This window comes from Balaenoptera borealis (genome assembly GCF_965194805.1).
Source record: "Balaenoptera borealis genome assembly, chromosome: 8".
In the NCBI taxonomy this organism is placed as follows: Eukaryota; Metazoa; Chordata; class Mammalia; order Artiodactyla; family Balaenopteridae; genus Balaenoptera; species Balaenoptera borealis.
This window is the reverse complement of record NC_138865.1, coordinates 120,650,491-120,673,998: the sequence shown is the minus strand read 5'-3', so window position 1 is coordinate 120,673,998 and position 23,508 is coordinate 120,650,491. Positions and strand designations below refer to the sequence as shown.

General features: G+C 60.4%; 2 protein-coding genes across 7 annotated transcripts in view; both read left to right on the top strand.

The window, feature by feature from the left end:
• The window catches only part of ADAMTS13 (ADAM metallopeptidase with thrombospondin type 1 motif 13), a 32,601-nt gene extending 19,247 nt beyond the window's left edge, over positions 1 to 13,354 (top strand). For all 3 annotated transcript variants that reach the window (XM_082403542.1, XM_082403544.1, XM_082403543.1), the window contains exons 18-31: positions 1,407 to 1,542; positions 1,623 to 1,752; positions 2,172 to 2,354; positions 3,268 to 3,448; positions 4,063 to 4,183; positions 5,082 to 5,211; positions 5,324 to 5,503; positions 6,346 to 6,528; positions 8,548 to 8,752; positions 9,533 to 9,845; positions 10,366 to 10,512; positions 10,847 to 11,023; positions 12,100 to 12,284; positions 12,921 to 13,354. In XM_082403542.1, the coding sequence (XP_082259668.1) occupies positions 1,407 to 1,542; positions 1,623 to 1,752; positions 2,172 to 2,354; positions 3,268 to 3,448; positions 4,063 to 4,183; positions 5,082 to 5,211; positions 5,324 to 5,503; positions 6,346 to 6,528; positions 8,548 to 8,752; positions 9,533 to 9,845; positions 10,366 to 10,512; positions 10,847 to 11,023; positions 12,100 to 12,284; positions 12,921 to 13,085 (2,436 nt within the window). In that variant the 3' untranslated portion in view covers positions 13,086 to 13,354. The remainder of the gene's footprint in view (positions 1 to 1,406; positions 1,543 to 1,622; positions 1,753 to 2,171; positions 2,355 to 3,267; positions 3,449 to 4,062; positions 4,184 to 5,081; positions 5,212 to 5,323; positions 5,504 to 6,345; positions 6,529 to 8,547; positions 8,753 to 9,532; positions 9,846 to 10,365; positions 10,513 to 10,846; positions 11,024 to 12,099; positions 12,285 to 12,920) is intronic.
• Positions 13,355 to 13,835: 481 nt separating this feature from the next.
• CACFD1 (calcium channel flower domain containing 1) lies at positions 13,836 to 23,503 on the top strand. 4 transcript variants are annotated; one of them, XR_014247827.1, is made up of 5 exons: positions 13,836 to 14,050; positions 17,014 to 17,086; positions 17,659 to 17,838; positions 18,310 to 18,368; positions 20,632 to 20,667. XR_014247827.1 is itself a non-coding variant. In XM_082403566.1 (5 exons), the coding sequence occupies exons 1-5, from the start codon at positions 13,930 to 13,932 to the stop codon at positions 21,394 to 21,396; spliced, it is 519 nt and encodes a 172-aa protein (XP_082259692.1). In that variant the 5' UTR covers positions 13,846 to 13,929; the 3' UTR covers positions 21,397 to 23,503. The 4 variants fall into 4 exon arrangements, 2 of the variants coding, with proteins under 2 accessions (XP_082259691.1, XP_082259692.1); XM_082403566.1 differs by lacking the exon at positions 18,310 to 18,368 and adding an exon at positions 21,306 to 23,503 and having other exon boundaries at positions 13,846 to 14,050; positions 17,659 to 17,784; positions 20,632 to 20,739; XR_014247826.1 differs by lacking the exon at positions 18,310 to 18,368 and having other exon boundaries at positions 13,837 to 14,050; positions 20,632 to 20,738.
• Positions 23,504 to 23,508: the final 5 nt, after the last annotated feature.

Here is a 23,508-nt window from a genome sequence, read left to right as displayed (position 1 = left end):
ATGCCCCATCCTAACAGCGGGAGTGACACACCCAGAAGTTCCGGGACAAAGGGGCGGGAGCTGTGAGGGCCAGAACTGGAACCTGAATATGCCCCTCCCACGCTTCGCTCTCCTCTGGCAGGGATGCTGGGTTCCGCAGATTTTCATCTGCGGAGTGGGGACCAGATGGCAGTCCCACCTCCTGGGGTCATGGGCGGGCAGTGTGGGCGGCAGGCCCTGGCCCAGAGGCAGCTCTGGGTGGATGTTGGTTCTTGCTGTTTCTTTGGGACAGAGGGAATTGGGAGCCCCGGCTGTGCTTGGATGTGTCCTGCACGCTGTAACCTCGTCTGCAAGTGGCGCCACATGTGCTTTGCTGAGGAAGGTGCTGGAGGGTGGGCAGGAAGTCGTGGACGTTGAAATAGCCCTTGACAACCTTTGTGGGGGAGTCCAAGTCTCGACGGCCCCTCACTTTGGTCTAGCAGCCCCACCCTCTGCTCCCACGGCTGGGGGAGGCAGCAGGGGCTCCCCCAGAAGTCCAGGCCAGGCCAGAGCGAGCCCCCCAGTGAACAGTTAACCCCTTCCCCACCTCCCCACGTGTCCCAGTTCATCCACCTCCCCGCCCTGGGAACGTTGTTCCAAGGGCTGGCTGTCAAGTAGCTCTGTTGTCATCCTTTGCGGTGAGGGTAAAAAATACAGATTCCTGGGCCCCTCTCAGAGACACTCAGCCAGGACCTGCTGGGGGGTGTGTGTGTGCCAAGAACCCGCATTTTAGCAGAGGACTGTGACATGTGGCCAGATGAGATGTCGTGGGAGTAGCTGCTGGAACCTTGGGGGCGTCCTCCTGGCCTCTGCCCGCCAGGCTGGCCCCTCACAGGACCCAGTGACCCTCCTGAAGTACGGACAGACCCAGGCTCCCTGCTGGACACTCTTCCTTAACTCTGTGTCCTCAGGCTCGAGCCCAAGCTGCCAGACAGCTACAGGGCCCCTGATCAAGCCCCTTCCTGCCCACCCCTGGGCCTTATCTCCTGCTGCAGAAGCCCGAGCTGTGCTGGTCTCACCCCAGGCTGGGCCTGGGCTCCCCTCTGCTGGAACACCCCTTCACCCGGCCTCCATGCCTCCCCCCAGGTGCCCGCCCTGGTCAACCTCGGCGCCTTCTCCGTGCTCCCATAATCCCCTGTGCGAACCTCTATCCCCGCACCTACCACCAGCCCACCCTCCCCCACCCCACTGTGAGCCTAGGGCAGCGTCCTGGTCACCGGGCCGTCCTCAAAGCATGGCTTGGGGTCAGCATCGGTGATGGCTTGCTGAGGGAAAGAGTATAGGGATGGAGGAATGAAAAATTGAAGGCTTCCCGGAGGAGGTGGCCGTGACAGTGGCCCCCAGAGAGCCCGCTGGACAGGCCCCGGCTCTCCGTGTGTCTCCTGCAGGTTTACAGGCGCTACGGGGAGGAGTACGGCAGCCTCGCCCGCCCAGACATCACCTTCACCTACTTCCAGCCCGAGCATCGGCCGGCCTGGGCGTGGGCCCCCGTGCGGGGGGCCTGCTCGGTGAGCTGTGGGGCAGGTGAGGCCCCGGGCAGGGCTCGCCCGGAAGCCTGGTTTGCTCCCCGCACGGAGGCGGTCTAGCCCCCTCTCCCCCCGCAGGGCTGCGCTGGGTGACCCACAGCTGTCGGGACCAGGCCGCGAACGAGTGGGTGGAGGCTGCCCGGTGCGCAGGGAGCCGGCAGCCGGCGGCGTGGTCCGAGCCGTGTGCCCCCGTGCCCTGTCCCCCCTCGTGAGTGTGCCCGTGGCTCCAGGCGGGCGGGCGGGGTGGCTCACGGGCTGTCTCTGAGCTCAGGCGCTCACCGCTCCAGGGGGATGACCGCCCCGCCTGGGAGGCTTGTGCTGTCGTCGGCTCAGGGAGGGGACCACCCCCTGGCAGGAGCACAGCGTTAGGGACAGGGCCGTCCCTGTTGGGGGCAGGGCTGGGGCAGCCGCCCACCGGCACTTTTAGACAGTGGTCCCCAGGCTCAGGTGCAGCTTGGGGACACCTGGAGAGCTGGAGGGCTGGGCTGGCTGTACCTGCGCGGTGTCCGGGTACCTGAAGGGACACTGGGCCCAGGCCAGGCCAGGGAAGTGACTCGCCTAGACAGACCTGCCGGCCTCCCGCCTGGGGACCCGGCCAGGGGCCCGATGCTCTGTTCCTCTCCTCAGCTGGGCAGCCGGAGACTTCGGCCCATGCAGTGCCTCCTGCGGAGGGGGCCTGCAGGAGCGGGTGGTGCGCTGCGTGGAGGCCCAGGGCGGCCTCCTGAGGACGGTGCCCCACTCCCGGTGCAGAGCGCTGGCCCAGCAGCCAGCGGCCGTGGAGACCTGCAATTCCCAGCCCTGCCCCCGGAGGTGAGCACGGGGAGGGGGGCAGGGCCCCCACCCCCACCCCCCACCGCAAGGCCAGATCCAGGCAGAGTCTCCCTGGCAGGGCTTATCCCTGTGCTGAGCCCTGCCCCTTCTGAGTGTCCCCTTTTCCTGAGGCCTCTGGCCAGGTCCCACCACCCTGGGTGAGTGCCGACCTTGGAATTACCTCCTATCCTGGAGGCGCTGGACTGGCCATTTCCGCCTCTGAACTTCCAAGTCTCTGCTCATGGAGGGCTGCGAGGATCAAGCAAAACCACGGATGTAAAGCAATAAATGTCACTTTGTCACTGCTATTGTCATTTCCACAGTGTCCCAGCTGACAGAGGCTTATCATTCTGATTTGCCACTAACTGCCTGGGTGACCCGGGCAAGTCCCCTCCCTCTCTGGACCCCAGTTTTGTCCACTGGGGAGGGAGGTGGCCTAGGTCACTGGTGGTCCACACGTGGCTCTGGGCGTCTTCCCCCACACGCCCCGCATCCGTGGCAGACGTAGCAGTCACCACTCTTTCCTCCTGGGGGCCAGTCGTGCCTCAGAATCCTTCTCAACACAGCTCTCCAAGCAGCCGCCACCTCTCAGGGCTGCCACAGGAGATGCATTTGCTGTCCCTGAACTGGTGATCGACTGCATCTGGCACCTGTTTCCCAGCACCTGCTAGGTTGTCTGCTTGGAGGCCCACCTTTGCCTCTGGAAGGCGGGAGGGTCAGGGCCGGTGTCATTGCACCCTGGGTGCCGAGTGGAGGGCCAGCAGCCGTTCATCCAGGCTTCGGGGAAAGGCCCCTGGCTTCTGCCTTTCGGCGGGGATCCCCCTTCGGGCTCTTGGACATGGGGGAGCAGGTTCACTGCCTTCTGCCCCAGGAGCAGAGGCAGGGCCTCATGGCTGTCTTGTGCCGTCCTCAGGGAGATGCCAGATGCGCGCTCGTCGGCCTGTGGAACAGATCCGGCCGTGCAGAACACGACGTGTGTGCAGGGGGCAGATGGCATGGGGGCGCCAGCAACTGCTGGGCCCTGTTCCGCAGACGAGAAGCCGCCTGCCCTTGAGCCCTGTATCGAGGTGGCATGTCCTCCGGGCTGGGGCCGTGTGAGTATCCTGGGCACTGGAGAATGGGGAGCGCTGGTTACCACTGGCCTCCTGCCAGAGCTAGAAGACTGCCCTGTGTAGGGCTGCTGTCCTCGGGAGGCCCTGGGCAGAGGACAATCCTAGAAACAGATCTCAGAGCTGCTGGGAAGCAGGCTGAGAAATCCAGACCCTGACGGAATTGCTGTCAGTCGTCTGCTGCGCAGAGAGACGCTGCCACGCTCCTGCCTGCGTCCACAGGCTCAGGCTGGGTGGTGTTACTTTCAGACAAGGGTGCCGGCCAATCCTATCCCCGTGCCCCGCCCCCGGCTGGGGGGGACCGCAGGGCCAAGCGTGCCTGCAAATCTGGCTCCACAGCCCCAGCGCGGTTGTGCCCCACACTGACTACCGATGCTGACGCAGAGGCCAAGGTGGGGCGTGTGGTGAGGGCATCCCCTGGAGGCCAGGAAGCAGGCTTCCCGGGAAAGGAGCAGCGGGGAGGGGCGGCCTTTGGGGTGCTGGTAACCACTTCTGTTCTCTCCTGAAGAGATTGGGGTTGGTGGGAGTGGAGGGCCAGGTGCCCAGAGGTGTGGAGATGGGAAGCCCAGACCCACCAGCTTGCTGCTTGCCCTCTGCAGCCAGATGCCCAGTCTCCAGGGGAGAAGGCTGCATCCCCAGCGGGCAGTGCCAGGCCAGAGGCTCATGGTGCACACGTGTGGACTCCCTTGGCGGGGCCGTGCTCCGTCTCCTGTGGTCAAGGTGAGGACCCCGACGCCCCTGAGGGTCAGCTAATTCTAAAAAAAAGCATCTGAGGTGGCTTACAAAAAATCCAGCTACACAAGAACGTGACATTATAAGCAAGGAGACTGGGGCCAAGTACGGACAGCCACATGAACGTGCTCACTGACTGGCTGGAAGGTAGGAAATGATGATAAAACCTGGCCATATTGGCACCCAAGAGCGTATTCTTAAGGTCTAAGATGGGCCCCAAACTTAGCTCTGAGCTTCCTGGAGGCCAACCCAGAGAAACAAAATTAATTTTAAGATACACAGTGTTTTAAACTAAAACCCTGGGAATTCCCTGGCGGTCCAGGGGTTAGGACTCAGCGCTTTCACTGCCATGGCCAGGATTCAATCCCTGGTCAGGGAACTAAAATCCCACAAGCTGTGCGGCATAAATAAATAAATAAATAAGCAAACTAAAACCCTAATCACTTGCTCAGGTAAACTCCAGGATGTTTAGAATTGAGGCCAGAGATTTCTTTTGCGGATACTTTTGCAGAGAGATGCAAGGACACGGTCCTAATAACATCTTGGTGGTAAACACAGTAAGAGATTTTCATATAGCAACTGTTGTAATGCCCCTCAATTTATAAGAGCAGTTACCACTTTTGAGCACCTACTATGCACCAGGCACTGTATAGCTCCCCTTGAAAAATCTTTATAAATATCCCTCCAAGTCAGGCACCATTAGATGAAAAACCTGAGGCTCAGAGAGGTTAAGTCACTTGTCCAAGGTCACACAGCTGCTGAGTGGCAGAGCCGAGACTCAGATCCACGTGGGCCTCGTCTGCTAGAGCTCTTCAGAGAGTGGGGCACCCGTGGTCCTTGCTGAGCCCCCCTCTTGGGGCGCGGGGTCCCTCCTTCCTCCCAGCAGGCCTGATGGAGCTGCGTTTCGTGTGCATGGACTCTGCCCTCAGGACACCCGTCCGGGAAGAGCTGTGTGACCTGGCAAGCAAGCCTGGGAGCCGGCAGGAGGTCTGCCAGGCTGCCCCGTGCCCGGCTTGGTGAGTCCGGGGGAGGGCACTGCAGGGGGGCAGCAGTCTGGGTCCCCCAGGGAGGAAGGAGTCTTACCCTGGCTGTGGCTTCCTACGGAGCACTGGCCTTTCCTTCCTGCAGGTGGGAGACCCGAGCCTTGGCACCGTGCCCCGTGACCTGTGGAGGGGGGCAGGTGCCGCTGGCTGTTCGCTGTGTGAGGATGGACCAAGGCCGCTTTGTCTCCCTGCCTCATTCCAAGTGCTGGCCGACGCCCCGGCCCAGGCCCCTCGAGGACTGCAGCCCGGAGCCCTGCCCTGCCAGGTGGGCCCTGTGCCAAGGAGACAGGTGGTCCTAGGCGGGCATTCTTGGAGGTGGCATCGTTACCTCCCGTGAAGCTCGTGACCCTTGGCGTCCTCACCTGCAGGAGTGGATCGTATTGGTGCCCGGAAGACTGGGGGGCTTTTGAAGTGTGTGACGTGCGTCACACAGGATCTGGGACGCTGATGGCGCGTGTGGTTGATGGGTCATTTTCTCATCACTTGCTCTTTACCGAGCACCTACTAAGTATGTCCAGGTGCTGTTCTGGCACAAGGGGACACAGCAGTGAACAAGACAGATGGGCATCCCTGCCCTCCTGGAGTAGATGCTGGGGGCAAGGGAGAGACAGGTGATAAATAAGATTGATGGGGGAGACATATAGTTCTCTGGATGGTGCTGGTGCAAACACAGTGGGAAGGAAGGTTGGGAGTGCTGGCAGGGGCGGGGTCCAGGTGACGGTGGGGCTAGGACTAGGACTCCCACTGGAGACAGACATCTCGCAGGGCCCCTTGGGTGCCCTGCCCCTCCCACCACTGCTTTTTGGACACGTCCACCCTCAGCTTCCCCTTCTTCTCTTTTTTTTTAAATAAATTTATGTATTTATTTATTTTTGGCCGCGTTGGGTCTTCGTGGCCGCGCGCGGGCTTTCTCTAGCTGCGATGTCAGCTTCCCCTTCTGTAAAATGGGGTCTTCTGAATATTCTCTGTCCACTGTGCTGAGCCTCTCGGTGGAGACGTAGAAGTGACTCCCAGAGAGAGAACACCTTTCCAGGCCCTTTCCAGTCTGGGGAAGTGAGGGGAAGCCCCCCGCTCCTCGGGGCCCCCCCTGACTCCGGTTTGCCCCAGGTGGCGGTACCAGCTGGCGGCCTGCAGCGTGAGCTGTGGGGGAGGAGTCGCGCACAGGATCCTGTACTGCGCCCGCGCCCACGGGGAGGACAAGGACGAGGAGATCCTGCCGGATACCCAGTGCCAGGGGCTGCCTCGCCCAGAGCGGCAGGAGGCCTGCAGCCCGGAGCCCTGCCCGCCCAGGTCAGCAGCCCCAGGATGTGCAGTAGGCAGCCTGAACTCCTGGCCTGTGCCGACGCCGGGCCAGGCCCGTGGGGGTTAAAGGGCAGCTCGGTGGCACAGGAAACAGGACCCCCCCGGCAGGCTGCACTCGGTGTCAGAGGAGACACTCCAGCAAACTCAGGCAGTGCTGTCGGTTCTAATGGGGGTGAGGGGGTGGGGAGGGCAGGGGCGCTTTCCAGTGGAAGAGGCAGCATCTGAGTGGAGCCTCAGGGTGTCCAGCTGGGGCACAGCACCGCCAAAGCCGCGGGGACAGACAGCTCACACCAGTAGGGTCCGGAGACAGGCTGGAGCCCGAGAGGGAAGGGCAAGTATTCACCTGCCTTGTTCACAGTTCTCCCGTGCTTTCTCCTTTGTAATTTTGCATTTTAAATAATGCCGTGCTCTTCTGTATCATACAGAAACATCCAGAAAAGAATGCAACAGTCACCCATGTCCCGCCACCAGATTTAATAGATGCTAGCATATCTCCACGTTTCCTTCGTATGTCTCCTTGGTTTTAAAGAAATACACCACTACAGATAAGACTTTATTTACATTAAAACCTTTAACTCATCTGTGATTTATCTGGGGTCAGTCACAAAGTAGGGGAGCAAACTCTATTTTTCCAAATCACTAACTAGCAGCAACATTTGCTGCATCCCCCCAGGTGCCCCCTTTATCACATCTTAAATTCTCGTGTGGGTTGGATCTGTGTCGAGGCTTCTACCAGGCTCTGTTGTTTTATTTCCCCCACCTATTCCCACCCCCAAGTCAAATTGTTTTCATCGCTGTAGCTTTATGATCCATTTACCATCCATAGCCGTGTCTCTTGATTTCCTTGCCTATGCTTAAATGTGCACCCCGTTTATTTTCCCACATCATATTTGAGATGGTCTGGGATTTTTTAAAATGGGAATTTCACACGCACAGGAGCTCTGGTTACCCCTGGAATGTCACTGTGGCCACCCTGGCCTCCTTGATGTTCTGGAACATTCCAGGGAGTGCTTCTGATTCAGGGCGTTTGCACCTGCTTTCCCGCTGCCTGAATGTGTCTGCTCTGGATATCCCTTCCCAGGCTCTGCTCAGAGGGCCATAACAGAGAGGCGGGGAGTCCTTCCTGTGACTTGGGTTTTTTTGGGGTTTTTTTTTGGCCGCGCCCCGCGGCATGTGAGATCTTAGTTCCTCAGCCAGGGCTCGAACCCGCATCCCCTGCATTGGAAGTGTGCGGTCTTAACCACTGGACTGCCAGGGAAGTCCCGCCGTGACATTTTAATTGTCACAACTGGGGGTGGCAGGGGTGGGGAGCGCTGCCGCTGGCATCTAGTGGGTGGAGGCCAGGGGTACTGCTAAACGTCCTACACCGTGCAGATGGCCCCCACGAGGAAGACGCATACGGCCCCAAATGTCACGAGGCAGAGAACCATATATGCTCCAAGGTGGGCGGGGGGGTGGGGGTGGGACTTGGTCTGTCACAGCCGTATCCCGGCGTCTAGAACAGCGCCAGGCCCACAGAGGCATGTTTTTGAGAGGGGGCATCACGGGGCCGGGAGGGCAGCGTAGTGCGGTGGCTAGGACTCCAGGCTCCGGCGCGGCCTGTCCGGCTTCTGTCCCGGCTCTGAAAACTGTCAGTCATTAGCATTTGTTGAAACATGATACGTTACCATGGGCAGGACTGACTGATGTGGAGATCTGTTCTCCTTCATCCTGGGCCACCGCTCCCCCTGCCCTGCTACTCGGACTGGCAAGCAGCTGGGTGTCCACGGGTGTCTCGTGATAAAGGGGAAGAAAGGGGGCACCTTGTGAAGGGAAAAGAGCTCTCTTTCCCGCAGAGCCTTTCCCTTGCCACTCAGCCCTGTGACTAGCCAGGAGGGGTTCGGGGGCTGTACTGCTGGATCCCAGTGGCCTTGGAACCTGTCCTGGCTGGCCATCCACGGAGCCCACCGGGGGCAGTGCCATCTTCAGGGAAGCCTAGCCTCTCTCTGGGGTCTTCTCTTCCTGCAGGTGGAAGGTCACGTCCCTTGGCCCATGTTCGGCCAGCTGTGGTCTCGGCACTGCCGTGCGCTTGGTGGCCTGTGTGCAGCTGGACCAAGGCCAGGACACAGAGGTGGACGGGGCGGCCTGTGTAGGTCTGGTGCGGCCGCAGGCCAGCATCCCCTGCGTCATCGCCGACTGCACCTACCGGTGGCACGTCAGCGCCTGGATGCAGGTAAGTGCTGCCGCTGGGGCTGGCGAGTGCCCGGGCCGAGGGTCCTCACGCGTGGGGACCTTTGGGGGCTTTGATTCATTGTGATCCCCTGAAAGCAGGGGGAGAGCTGGGTCTCTTGGGGAGAGGGCAGTCGGGGCACCTAGGGATGGAAGACATAGCAAGGCCTAGAGACGTGGGGGACAGGTAAGCCTTAAGAGGCCCTGAGGTCTGGAGACTCCGGAAGATGAAGGGCTGATAACTCCCCACAGATGAGCAAATGCCACCCCGTGCCCAGCACCTCGCAGGGCGCTGGAGAGACAAAGGCAAGCAGGGGCAGGGCCCCCGCAGAGGGGCTCGCTCACGGTGCGGAGGGAGAAGAGGCAAAGCAGACAGCCACCGCTGCCTGAGTCAGGAGGACCCTGGGCATCTGGGTCGGGGGAGTTGATCACTTGGATGGGGCAGTGCGGGGTGGGAGGGGAGGGTGGACACCGGGCTGCAATGAGTGACGGAGGGCGGAAGGACGAAGCCACGCTGCCTGCTCCCCGCTCTAGGGGCTGCAGGGCAGAGAGGCCTCGAGGGCGACAGTGAGAGACCTGGGCTTGAACCCTGCCCTTCCTCTCTATGTGATCCTTGCCAGGTGACTTCTCCGAGCCTCAGTCTCCCCATCTGGAGCATGGACACCCATGCCCGCCTCCCGTGTTGTGCAAAGATTATATCAGATCCTGCCCGGCCTGTGGTCACCGCTGTCCTTGTCACCCTCCGGCAGGGTCAGTCCCAACTCCTTCCTCTCTTTCCTGGCAGTGCTCCGTCTCGTGTGGGGATGGCATCCAGCGCCGGCACGACGCCTGCCTTGGACCCCAGGCCCGGGTGCCCGTGCCAGCCGACTTCTGCCAGCATTTGCCCAAGCCGGTGACGGTGCGGGGCTGCTGGGCTGGGCCCTGTGCAGGGCAGGGGACACCCAGCCCGGTGCCCCACGAGGAAGCCACTGCTCCTGGCCAGACCACAGCTGCCACTGCCTCCCCGGAGTGGCCCCAGCCCCAGGCCCACCTCGTCTCCCCAGCTCCCCGGCCGCAAGGACTCCCGCCCGGGCCCCAGGAAAGCCCAGCAGAATCCAGTTATGTTCCTTCCTCCTTTCTGTCTGGGCGGCTGACTGGCTGCAAGAGGGGTGGGCCAAGGCATGTTCACCTGGGAGAGCCAGGCCGTGCTCCTTGTGGGGACCTCCTGGGGGTGGTCCCGTGGCTGCAGCGCCCGGGCCGCTGGGATGAGTGCGGTCGGGCTGAAGGGATGGGCTTGGAGGCCGGGTTCAGGGGGGCCCTCTTCCTCACTGGTAAAGTGCAAGCTCACTTTTATTATCATCAAGGGAAAGTAAGCTGAAGGTTTCACAGAGTCAGAATCCCCGCCTGTGTGACCCACTGTACACACTGCCGCCCTCTTGCTGGCACGTCAGTGGTGGCTCTCTGCCTTGGGTGGTGATGTTCTGGCCCACGCAGCCCCCTCCTTGCCTGAGAGAGCTTCCGGCGGGGCCTAGGAGGACACCAGCCGCCCCAGCTCCCAGTCTCCTTCCCCAGCATGGAAAGCCCCCGTCCCTGCCCTGCTGGGGATACCCCACCTGGAAGCTCCCGCTCCCTTTCCAGGCGCCTGTGGCCGGCAGCACCTTGAGCCAACAGGAACCATTGACATGCGAGGCCCAGCACGGGCGGACTGTGCAGTGGCCATCGGGCGGCCCCTGGGTGAGGTGGTGACCCTCCGAGTCCTCGACAGTTCCCTCAACTGCAGTGCCGGTATGTCTAGGGCCACGTGAGCAGCTGTTGCCAGTGACAGGATCTGCTAGGTGCCAGTGAGTGTGACTCCAGGGTGCCCCACTCCTGGGGGGATTCTCCAGGTGCATCCCCATGTGTAACCATCGCAGCCAGCTCATAACTGGGGTGTGGTTGTCCCCATTTCACAGATGAGGAAACTGAGGCTAGGAGAGATGATCACACGTCCAGTTCCTTAGAGTCGCACAGCCAGTAAGTGGGAGAGTCAGGACCTGAACTCAGCTCAGTCTAGCCCAGGCCACTGGGCTGCCAACCTGGACTGGGGGTGCTGGGTCCTCACCTCACTGCCACTTCCCAGGGGACATGCTGCTGCTTTGGGGCAGGCTCACGTGGAGGAAGATGTGCAGGAAGCTGCCCGGCATGACTTTCAGCTCCAAAGCCAACACGCTGGTGGTGAGGCAGCGTCTCGTGCAGCTGCGAGGCGGAGTGCTGCTTCGGTATTCGAGCCAGCCTGCCCCGGGAGCCTTCCGCCGAGGTATGGCGAGGACATGGAGCCTCCCCGCCTCCCCAGAGGCTGGCTGGCTGGGTGCTGCTGCCAACGGGGCCAGTCCCGACGGGCCAGCGGGCAAGGCAGACAGGGAGCTGAGCTGAGAATGAAAAGCAGCGCCTTCCCGGACACCCCCCGACACCCCCATCCCTGTATGTGCGGTCAGGACGGGGTCCTGGGAGGTGCCCCGTGTTCCTTCCTCTCTGGGGCCCTGCGGCGAGATGGGCGGACATCCTCACTCCCTCCCTCAGGCCATCGCGGGCCCCACACCCTGGCCCCGGCACTCAGGTCCTTCGGGATCCTTTAAGGTCCTCCTGCGAGCCTCTTTCCCCAGTCCTGTTGGGTGCACGTCCTCCTGGCTCATCCTCCGCTCAGCAGGGCGTGGGTGCACTTGCACACCTCGTGCGGAGGATGGCGGCCCCGAGAGCCCTGCTAGCCCGTGGCCCCATCCGTATCCACGGAGAGCCCTCTAGGTTGCTTCAGGGGGCTTGCCCTCTTCCACAGCCCAAGCTTGCTGAAGGTGGCTTCCCCAGGGGTTCCCCCAGGCCGCAGGCGAGAAGTGGGACCCTGGGGGGCTTCCTCCTCTGCCCCTCAGCGTGCAGCACGCAGGCACCAGCTCCTGCCTGGTCATCACTCCTCACTTCCCAGCCTCCCCACACGCAGGCGCCTGCTTTGAGGGAGGACCAGGAGGCGCAGGCAGGAGGGGCTGCCCCGGTTGGGGCGGGTGCAGCATGGAGCACTTCTGCACGTGTGACTTTGCTGATTCCTCCTAAAGACTGCCCTGCCCAGTGTGTGCTGTTGTTCCCTTCGCTTTACAGAAGAAGGAACTGAAGCGCGGAGCGTTTAAAGCCTTCGCCTAGGGTCACACAGCCGGGAAGTGGTAGAGATGGGGTTCAGTGGAGACCTGCCTGGGAGCCCCGATCTTGACCACAGTGCCACACTGATCCCCCACTGCTCCCCAGCTGCCCTGCTGCCCTGGCCTCTGGCAAGAGTGGTCACTCCGGGGGCTCCTGTGTTCCGGAGGTGGTTCACACCCAGTCTGTACACCTGCTCTCCCCCTGCAGAATGTGACATGCAGCTCTTTGGACCCCGGGGTGAAATCGTGAGTCCATCGTTGAGTCCGGATGGGAGGAACATGGGGGGCTGCCGAATCTTCATCGACGTGGCTCCACAGGCCCGGATCGCCATCCGTGCCCTGGCCATGGACATGGGCACCAGAACCGAGGAAACTGATTCCAGCTACATCTTGGTGAGGCTACCAGGATGGGAACAGGAACGGGCTGACTTCTGCTCTAATTCTGGACATCCATCTCTGGGGACAGGGACTGGGGCTTGCTGGGCTGTAGGACCCACTGAGTTTACTTCCGATCAAAACCCTCAAAATCATTTGTGAGAGAATGGGAGAAAAGTTTCCTCCACTTATTCACCAACAAATGCTTATTGAGTTCCCTACAAGAATGAAATAGAAGAGACTTTTTCTGATGTAGACTGCCAGTTCACCCAGGACCGAAGCGTGATTTTAGACCCTGATATAATTTTACTAGAAGAGTGGGCCGAGCCCTCCCCGATGAGGTTTTCATGTGCTCTGGGAGAACTGGCATCTGTAAGGTATCAGCTCCCTGGAGGAGGCAGCCTGGCCTCTGTAATCAAACTAATCTGGGCTCAAATCCCAGCTCTGGCATCCTGGCTGTGTGTCCCTGGGGAAGGAGCACAACTTCTCTGAGCCTCAGTTTCCTAGGTAGAATAATGGTGTCTTCCTGATAGGGCTGTTGTGTGAGGATTAAATGTGACCCTGGGTGTATGATACCTTGTATATTAAGGGCTCGTGAATGCTAGCTAATTATCATTTGTGGTCGGTCCCTTGGGGCTGCCACTTTCCTCCCAGATCCGGGATATCCACAGCCTGAGGACAACGACATTTCGCGGGCAACAGACGCTCTACTGGGAGTCAGAGGGCAGCCAGGCAGAGATGGAGTTTAGCCAGGGCTTCCTGGAGGCGCACACCAGCCTTCGGGGCCAGTACTGGACCCTCCAGGCTAGAGCTCATTAGCCTGACGATGCCCCGCATCTCCAAGCACATCCCTCAGTTGACCAGCCGGCACGGTGGGATGCCTCCTCCCGGTCTGGGAAGGGAAAGGAAGGAACCTGACATTTATGAGCACCCGTTAGGTGCCTGGCTTTCCAATTCGAATTCCCTCCAATCTTAAGTATCTCCTTTAGGGCTTCCTCCCACGTGCAAAACGTTAGAGGGTGGGAGGGGAGACTCTCTGGAAAAGCAGCTCCCAGCCCCTCGGGTACCAATAAACGGAACGTGAGCTCTGAGTGGCGTTTTCTTTACGTAACCTGTCCAAATATGGCTTGAAAACCCACCTCCCCACACGGCAGGGATTCCCTGGCCGCTGTCGGGCTCCAGATCCACACCAGATGTGAGCAACCCCCTGGCCACCCCTAGCGGTCGTCTTCCTATCCAGGGAGGAGAGGCGAGGGAGTTTGGAGTCCCGATGGGGCCCTGAGGCTGGCGCACCTGATAATTCTCATCGAAGCCCCGCCCTTATACTAGTCTGGGTGGGAATGTTTGACCGCCTGGGGGGTCCTGCGGCGCCAGCACCCGCCCCCTATACTAATAAGCACGAGCCCTTAGGGCCCTCCTCGTCCACGCCCCTTCGGGCCCCGCCCCCTATGCTAATGAACACGGGCCCGCTCGGGCGCACCTACCCGCGGCCCCACCTCTATGCTAATGAGCGCGAGGCTCTCGGGCGCCCCTCTCTCGACCCCGAGAGCCCCGCTCCCTATGCTAATGAGCGGCCGCCTCTCCCACAAGGCAGCGCGCCGGGACGACGCGGCCGGCTCCGGAGCCCTTTGTGAGGGCTGCGGGAGCGCCGGACGGCGGCACCATGAGCGGTGCGGGCGGAGCGACGGTGGCGTCCGTGAGCTCGGCGCCGCCCGCGCAGGAGGAGGGCATGACATGGTGGTACCGCTGGCTGTGTCGCCTGTCGGGGGTGTTAGGGGCCGTCTGTGAGTACCCGGCCCGGGGGAGGGGCCGGCCCTGCCGCACGCTACGCATGCGCGTCCGGCCCCGCCCCGTGGCCGCCCCCCGCGGCACCCCCTCCCCCCGGGAAGGGGCCGGCTTGGGGCCGGGGTCTACGGGCCACGCGCGGCTCTGGGCAGCGGCGGGGGCGGCGGGAAGCCGGCGCCTCTGCGGTTGCTGTGGTTCCCGGCCCGCGGCCTGGGCTCCTGGGTCCGGGGCTGGCGAGCAGCTCAAGGGACGTTCCAGGAGGGAACGACGCGGCCGAGACTGCCCCTCCACGGCTCCTCTGAGCGTGAGGGCAGTGCGGCACCTACTCCGGGGGCCTTCCGAGATTGCCCAGATGCTAGTGCTGAAGCTCGGGCTCAGTCTGGTCCGGAGGCCGCCTCACCTGTTGACTCGGGTGTGGGTGCGGGCGGCAGCCGCCTTAACCTTTGGGCGAAGGTTGTTTATAAATGGGGCGGGTGCTGGCCAGATTTCCTGAGGGCCCGGCGGTGAGCTGAGGGAGGTGGCCTCTCCTCTGGGTCCTCACTGCACTTGGAGGCAGTGCGCTTCCCCTGATGTCAGCTCTCCCTCCTGCTGTCAACTCTGCCTCAACCGTCTCTCACCTACCCTCCTTCTACTCCCCACCCCGCATCGTGGACACGCACACCGGACCTCAGGTTTCCTGGAAAGCTAGGCTCTTTTAGCACAGTCCCCCAAAGAGCATACATAGGAAGGCAGATCTGCTACAGAAGTAAAATAAGGATCATATGGCAGGTCTTCCTGGCAAGCAGACCCTGATCAGATATGTCGAAGGAGCACCTTCTTAGGCTCCCCTTCCAGTCTCGTGGTCCTCCCGGGTGGATGGAGGCTGGAAGAAAGTTAATGGGTGATAATGGGACAGGCCCTCCCTCCAGGCACAAAAAGGCCTCCGAGTCCCTGTCGTTGCTGTTCAGAGGGAGCATGTTTTTGACTTTGTAGGAGAGACTGGTCAGGTCTTAGATATGAGCCTTTGGAGTCTGGGTAGCTGTTTCCCTGGCAGATCAGAGTGAGGCTGCTGTGGGAGTGACAGTGATGGGGCGGGGTGGGGGGGAGAAGGGAAGGGGCCTGAGTGTGGCCTGTGGGCTGTCACCCTCCTCCCTCCATCTTGGGGTCAGCTGCCCTGCCAACTCCCTTGTCAGCCCTGGCATCGCATCCAGTTCTGCGCTTTTCGAAGTGGGATTCTCGAGCCACCCCAGGAGTTCGTGGTGTTGGGGCTACAGATGACGCTTCAGGAGAAACCTGTGACATCGCTCTGAAATGTCAGTTTCACCTGCAGATTTGGGGAAAGTGCTTGTTATATGAATCCCAAATAGTATATAATACAGAGTAGAATGCAAAGCACGGAGGAGTTTTAGAGATGAAACTGGAGTTCAGCTGAGCCTCGTGTTTGCGGCTGGTGGCTGTGGGGCAGCGTCACCTTCCTCTGCAGTGGGGGGTCTCGGGAGAGGCGTTTCCTCAGGGTCCTGATCGTCTGGAGGCCAAAGCTTGGGAGGAGATAGGCTGGCCCAGGACGCCGCCCTCACTTGGCGAGAGTGTTGGACACCCCGAGGGGACATCTTCCAGCCCTTGATTGTTAAAGGACTCCTGGCTGGAGCCTCTTTGTCTGGGTTGAAACCTGGTCCTCCCGCAAGGTTGGCTGCTGGTAGATAGTGGGGCAGAGGTGACATGCTGACTGTGGCAGGAAGTATAGGGCGCTGTCAGGTGAGACCAGGCACAGCTGACGTCAGGCAGGAGCAGTATTGTATCGTGGGCGCTCACATCTGTGGCCCTGGGGAAACTTGCTGCCTGAATGTGAGTGTGACCTGTCCCAGGACAGGTGCCGCCTTTAGTAGGCGGGAAGTACATCTGTCGCTGGAGGAGGCCTTGGTGGGGGGACGTACGAGGGCAGTCCCGTTGCAGTTTGGGTTCACTTCACCTGGTTTCCTCTTCCATCGTCTGCTGTCTGCATAGGGTTACATGGGAAAACAGGAGACTTGCAGGTCCTTGCCAGGCGTCAGGCGCAGAGGGAGCTGCTGCAAATTTAATGGACTGATTGCTCATCGCCGCCTCGGGAGGCCCGGCGTCCTGCCCAGCAGCCAGCCACTGCCTGGCAGACTCGCGGCGCTCCCGGTGCAGCCGGGCTGGGGCTGCGAGAGAGGAGGGAGGCGACTGTGCGGGCCCCTCGGTGGGATGCTGTTGGGAGCGGTGAGCGAGGCTCCGCATCTGGGGCATCAGAGAAGCCGCTTTCCGGGGTAGGAGAGGGTGCGCCCTCCCCGCTGCAGACCCTTGGTATTTCAGGGTGGGTGGGCTGGGCTGTCGGGCTGTCCTGTGTGCAGGAGAGAAAACCGGCCTGGAGAGGTGAAAAGAACATACCCAAAGTCACTGGGCTGGTGGGTCAGTCAGAGCTGGAATTGTGATCCAGGTCGACCTGGTCCTGATTTCTTTTCCAAGAGGGGCAGCCCTGTCCCAACCCAGATCCAGAGGACTTCTCTCGTGGCCTGCCCTGGGCATGGTGCCGCCTGCCCTGGCCTGAGCCCTTGAGAGACATTCTCTTTTTCATGCTACGCACCTTGCGGGGTGGGTTTTGGGACAGCTGGGGTTCAGAGGGCGGGCTTCTCCAAGCCCAGAACAGAGAGAGGGCGGGATGTGCACGCTGCCTCGCTGAGCCCCGAGAGCGAGCCAGCTCTGGGGTCCCGCCGCACCCTGGCCCTGAGGTCTGGGCAAGCCGCTTCGCCTGCCTGAGGCTGCGTCCTCACCTGTTCATGGAGTCGTTGTGTTGGCCTTGCTTGTCTCTGGTGGCAGTGGGGAGACGTCTGGGTGCTGTGAGAAGAGCCAGGTGCTGGGGTCGGGAGGGGTCTCGTGCTTTCACGAGCCGTCTCCCCAGGTGGCCCGCCCGCAGGCTCTGCCCCTTCCTCCCTGCTGATTCCTGCCCGTGTCTCTTGATTTCAAGCTTGCGCCATCTCCGGCCTCTTCAACTGCGTCACCATCCACCCTCTGAACATTGCGGCCGGCGTGTGGATGATGTGAGTAGCCTTGTGACCGTCCTGCCGGGGGGTGTTGGGGCGTGTGGATTTCTGGGCACCTCCCAGGGGGAACACGAGTGAGTTGCATTGGGTGGACTGGTCTGTGAGGGTTACTGGGCACCAGTGGTGTGTGGGAGACCTGGGGTGGCATTAGTTGTGTGAGTTCCTGCTCTGGGGCTCCGGGGGTCCATGGGGGCAAACGGGGATAGCGAGGGTGCTTTCCCTCCAGGGTGGGGGCGGATGGAAGGGCCCGGCCCGCTGTGAGGGCCCAGTGTCTTGTCACGATGACTGTGACCCGGACACGGAGAACCCAAAGGCGGGAGCAGACACGCTTGGCGTGCCACCTGGGGCTCAGCCGTCCCCAGCCCAGACACGCGCTGTGCTGAGGGCTCGCCGAGGTCCCCGCTCCAGCGAGGGCATCCCGAGGGCGGGCCGTGGCAGTGGACTGGCTTCCCTGCCCCGGCTGCTCCCGGAGCCCAGAGTGTGGGGAGCAGCCGGGAGCGGGCGGGGGGCGGCATCGCGGGGCGGCGGGACCCGCCGGCCTGGGCACCAGCCTGCCCCTCTCTCTGCAGCATGAACGCGTTCGTCCTACTGCTGTGTGAGGCGCCCTTCTGCTGCCACTTCGTTGAGTTTGCGAACACGGTGGCGGCGAAGGTGGACCGGCTGCGCTCCTGGCAGAAGGCCGTCTTCTACTGCGGGTGAGGGGCCGCGGGCCGGGCCTGACGCGGCTCCCCCAGACCCTGCTTCCGCAGGTGACAGTGTTGGCCGGGGCGGGCGGACGGCTGCTTAGTTTACTCTCGGTAGAGGTTTAAACAGGGATGGCGTTTGTGCAGAGTCACGTGAGGGACCCGCTGTACGACGTGACCCAGCGTCCAGGGCTCTGCGTCTGGCCTACAGGTCCAGCCACACGGTATTCAGACGTGAGATACGTACACCTTGCAGCAGTACGTGTGATAGAGAACGCGAGAAATGCCTGGAATGTTGGCCCATCAGTTGGGAGTTGTAGAGCGGATTCTGGTAGATCCCTATGTACCTCTGTGCAGCCTTTCAGGAGTGTGGCCGATCTAGATGTCCTGACATGAAAGGGGAAAGAAGCAAGTTGTAGAACAGAAAATAGTGCCTTCCAAATATGCTTTTCTCTTATTTTCCCACTTCTAACAACAAGTTCAGTATGTAGTACCTCCCATCTGAGCCATGAGATTGAACTAATTTGTTTAATGCAGCTTCCAGAACAGTGCCTGGTGTCTGGGAGGCCCTCAACAGCTTCTGGCAGCAGCAGCAGGTAGTGGTTGTCTAGATTATCTTTAGAAATAAATATGGAGGTTTTTATTTCAAAGGTTTCTTCCCTTCCTGGAGGCTAGTAGTTGTGTCAGAGCACAGGATACGTGCTCAGCTCTAGAGCCATTTCCCACTGTGTCTGAAGAACAGAGGAATACGAAATACCACGCTTTGGCACCTCCTTTGCTGGTGTTTCTATTTTTTTTAATTATTTAAAAATGCTAACAGTAATATATATTCATTAAAAATAATGTGGAAATAAAAAGTTGTTACCCAAAGCCCCACTACTCGTTAACATTTTGATATGTGTCCTTTCAGTCTGTCTTCAGGCATTTTCTAAAACCTGTTTTCGCACAGTTTTAACCATTACAAGTACATTTGTATCCTGTTTTTTTCCCCTTAAAATCATGGTAGATATATTTTTAGTCTTACCACAAAGGCTTCATAAGAAGACTTTTTAAAAAATTTATTTATTTATTTATTTATTTTTGGCTGTGTTGGGTCTTCGTTGCTGCACGCGGGGCTTTCTCTAGTTGTGGTGAGCAGGGGCTAATCTTCGTTGTGGTGCGTGGGCTTCTCATTGCGGCGGTGGCTTCTCTCGTTGCGGAGCACAGCCTCTAGGCTCACGGGCTCAGTAGTTGTGGCGCACGGGCTCAGTAGTTGTGGCTCGCAGGCTCAGTAGTTGTGGCACACGGGCTTAGTTGCTCTGCAGCACGTGGGATCTTCCAGGGATTGAACCAGGGATCAAACCAGGGATCGAACCTATGTCCCCTGCATTGGTAGGCGGATTCTTAACCACTGTGCCACCAGGGAAGTCCCCATAAGATGAATTTTAATGATAGGAATATTTATTCCGCTGAATGTATCATGCTTTTCTTCACTTGTAACCTGTAGTACAAGTCAGGCTGTGATGAACATTTCGGTGCTAAAAATTTCTGTGTTGATGATGATTTCCTTAGGATCTATTTCCAGGTATGGGGTTATTAGGTCAAAGATTACAATCACTTAAAAGATTTCAATATGTGGCTAAAGTGCTTTCCAAAGAGAGTACCTGAGTTTCTTCTTTCTTTCCCCCGGCCCAGGGCCATGTGCCATTTTCACATTTGTATCTATTATCTAAGGTAAAATCTTTTTCTGTATGTTTTTTACTAACTGCATTTTTAGTTTTTGGTAATTAATGGTCTAGTTTCCTTTTCACCTTTTGACATTATAACATTTTACTTAGTAAGTTATGTGTGTTTCTATATTAAAGATTTCTTAATTCTTTGTTATATTTCCTGCAAATGTATTTCCAGCCTGTTGTTTGCCTTTAGTTTCGTTTTGACAGAAGATTTTTCCCCATGGTCTTTTCTTTTCCTTTGCAATTTCTATTATTATTTTTTTACTTAGAAAGTTTATAACTTCAGTAAAACCTCATGGTCACACGTCCCGCCAGAATGGAAATTCAGGTAGAATTCATTTGGTCGAGTCCGAGAAGAGTCTAAGAAGAGTTTTGTCTTCCTTGTGTACAGGGTGTGTGTGTTAACCCGAATCACTGCCAACGGTCTGGAAATCCCAACCAGGACCAGGCATCGGCCCCATGGATACTTAAGCCAGAGTGGACACCTGTCTCCAGGTGGTGCCAACCTGGACCAGACAGAGCTGCCTCACCAGCCAGTTAGCCGTTCTTGGCGTGCACCTTGCAATAAGGAAGCCCCGTGTCTTGTGCACTTTAACCTTTGGGATCTTCCTTGTTGAGATACGGCTGGTTTTACTGCGCTGATAAGAGCCAACATTTATTTAGTGCTTATGCTGTTCCAGACATCGTGTTAAGTACTTAACATGCCTTATCTCATTCATTCTCAAAACCTCTGAGGTTTGATCCCCACCTTACCGTAGAGAGGCCGAGCCTCAGTTGAGTAACTTGCCCCCAGTCACAAAGCCGCTAAGGGACTGAACTGACACTGGATTTTCTGGTCTGCCTGTTTTTATGCACAGGGGTTTGGGCCATTTTGGTGCTGTTTAACCCTTTTTGGATCACAGATCCTTTCAAAAACCTGATGAAAGCTTTGGGTTCTCTCCCCAGAAAATGCACAGAATTTTACAGACAAGTTCACGGGTGTTTGAGGACTTTACGAAGCCCGGCTGTGCACCTGTGCCCCAGCTGATTTCTGGGGACCCTTCCTGTACCTGGCTGTCTGGGAAGGGGGCTGGGTGAACCCGGGAAGCTGGAAGTGGTGTCGTGGCCACGGGGTGGGAGTGCCCTTTGACCTCTGCTTCTCCTCTAGGATGGCCGTCGTTCCCATCGTCATCAGCCTGACCCTGACCACGCTGCTGGGCAACGCCATCGCCTTCGCCACCGGAGTGCTGTACGGACTGTCTGCTCTGGGCAAGAAGTGCGTCTGCTGGTCCCAGCCCCCGGGGGTGGGGGATCTTTACTTCCCGCCTCCTGAAGTCTCGCAGGGAGGAGAGGGCTGGGAGTGGCCCCCGTTATTCTATTGTGGAAACGGAAGCACAGAGGCTGTCAGGGACCCCAATCCGTGTCTCCAGGGTGTCCGAGCTCTAGGGAGTGAGAGCAGGAGAGTTCACGGGACTCCCTGGTGGCCCCGTCGTGCCTCGGCACAGCCTGTAGCAGGGACGGCAGAGGCAGGGCTCCTGAGAGCCTCTTCCCACTGGGGCCCGCACCGGGCTCCGCGGTCAGCGGTCAGCCCCTCTCGCGGAGCCCGGGCTGAGAATCCGACTCCTCAACGTGGCATCGCAGGCAGCCTGTGCCGCCCTTAGAGGGGACAAGACGTGTCTTTGCCGTCCTAGCAATAGGGTCTCTGTCTGGGGAAACCGGAGGGCCCGTTAGGCTCTGTCTGCAGGCCACACCTGGGTCACAGGTCAGGAATGGGGTGAAGGCTGGGAGGGCTGTGTGTCTGGGGTCCGTCCCCCGTGTGGCGCTGACTGGCTCTCTCCCCAGGGGCGACGCGATCTCCTACGCCAGGATCCAGCAGCAGAAGCAGCAGGCAGACGAGGAGAAGCTCACGGACACCCTGGAGGGGGAGCTGTGATGCGGTCGGGGGACCCGCCCACCCCCCGTCAGCCCTCTGGTCTGTGTGAGCACGTCCCCGAGGCGCACTGACCCTGAGGGGCAGCCTGGAAGAGGAGGCTGCGTCCACCTTCCTCAGTCCCTCTCACCTGTCCCCGCACCGGGAGTCCTCCTCTGTCTGCCCCTCCCCCAGATTGGCATCACCCCAAGCCAGGCGCCGAGGGGCCGGGGTGAGGGCGCTGAGGGCCTTGGCCGGCATCAAGGGGATGGGCGGTGGCGGCAGGCAGCGGGGGCCTCGGGGTGATCCAGGCCTCGGGGCGTGAGGCCGCGCGGAGCCTGCAGAGCTCTGCGGACAGCCCGCCTGACCCCACTCTTCCCAGCTCGCCTGGCCTGGCCGGCAAGAGGCCCCTGGGCGGGTTTCCAGACTTACGCAGCTGGCAGGACCCCCGAGACCCGCTGAAGGCCCGCGCGGAGCTGCTTCTGGAGACTTTGGTCCCGCCTCGAGGTGGGAGGTACATCCGCCCTGGCCCGGCATCGGCCCCCGCGGCCTCCTCTCAGCCCTGCAGGCAGGAGAGCATCCCGTAGGCTGAGCCTCCTGGGCTGCCTCTGTCCTCCTGTCATCAGGGCAGAGCGGTGTCCCGCTGCCCATACCCCCTGCCACCCTGCTCTCCATGGCAGCCCCCAGTGCTCCCGACACGCTCCTCCAGTGCCCGCGACGGCAGCCCAGGTCGTGACCCAACCGCTGGTAGGGGCGTGCTCCCTCCCCCGGTTCCCTGGAACCTTGGACTAGCACGGAACCAGGCCACTTCCCGTGGGCCTGGCCAGCCCCTAGGTCCTCCCCAGCCCCCGGGCCCCGGTGCTAAGGACGTGCGGAGGCCAGGCTCTCCCCTGCCCCGCGGGGCTGCCCGTCCCCCCCTCTGGTGTGGACCTGCCGACCCCACCCCCCGCCCTGTCCTCGGGGAGCTTCCTGCCTTTTGAGAGCTGGGCAGAGGCTAGAGCCGCCCCTGCTCCCACCGCGAGCTCCGCACTGTGCTGCGTGCCAGCCCACCAGGGGGCGGGGCCTGGGCGGAGGGGCCGTGGAAGCGGCTCTGCCTGGACGTGCGCGTCGTCTCCCCAGCCTCGCTCCATGCGCCGTCCCTTCCTTCCGCCCTGCCCGCCGGCCGCTCTGCTTGCTGGACTGGTGTCAGCCGCCGGGCGTGTGTGACAGGCCTGGCCCGCCCGGGGGGCGGTCTGGGGCTCAGCTCCTCCTCCTCCCAGGACCCCAGGCGGGGCCCGCTCCGAGCGCCCAGAGCTCAGGGGCCCGCACCTGCTCCGTGGAACCAGCCCCAGGGCTGCGCCCGGTCTTTGCTTCCCAGAGGGACTTTTCGTCTCCGGGGTCTGTCGGTGTTTGAGGCTGGCAGGGCAGGCACTGTCCCGGGCTCCGCAGCGTCCCCCAGCAGCTCTCCAGGGAGCCCGACACGTGCCTTCAGCGGTCCTCTGGGACCAATTTCCTCAGGCCAGCGCTGGGTTCAGTGGGCTGTCGGTCTCTCCAGGCCAGCAGGGGTGTGTGTGTGTGGTGTGTGTGTGGTGTGTGTGTGGTGTGTGTGGTGTGTGTGGTGTGGTGTGTGTGTGTGTGTGGTGTGTGTGTGTGTGTGTCTCCTGCGTGTGCCCTGAATGAGATCTATCTACCTCCCAGGAGGAGCAAGGGCCCTGCCTGCCCCTCTTGGCTCATTCTTACCCAGGAAGTGGGACTCTGGGGTCACTCCTACCCCTGCCTCCGGGGCCTTGCTGATGGGGGTCTTCTTGCTGCAGGAGGAGAAGGGCTGGCTGTGTGTTGAGGAGGCTTGCGCTTCTGCCCTGTGAGGAAGTTGGGTGGGCCCGCCAACCCCTCGGTCACAGGCCAGAGTGGGCAGGTCATTTGCAGAGGTTCCGAAAGAGTGTAGCCGAGCAGCCCTGGAGCTGCGATCCTGTCTCCCAGTCGGGGGGCGGGGGTTGGGGGGCGGCGGGTCCCACCTTGCCGGTGGTGGAAGGGCGGGGCCACCAGGCCCCTCTCCCACCTCTGCGGCCCTGGGCTCTGTCCTCTCGTGGTCCTTGTTTACTCTCAGTGTTTGGCTTGCATTTTGAGCAATAAAGCCTGGTAGTGGTTTGTATGGTG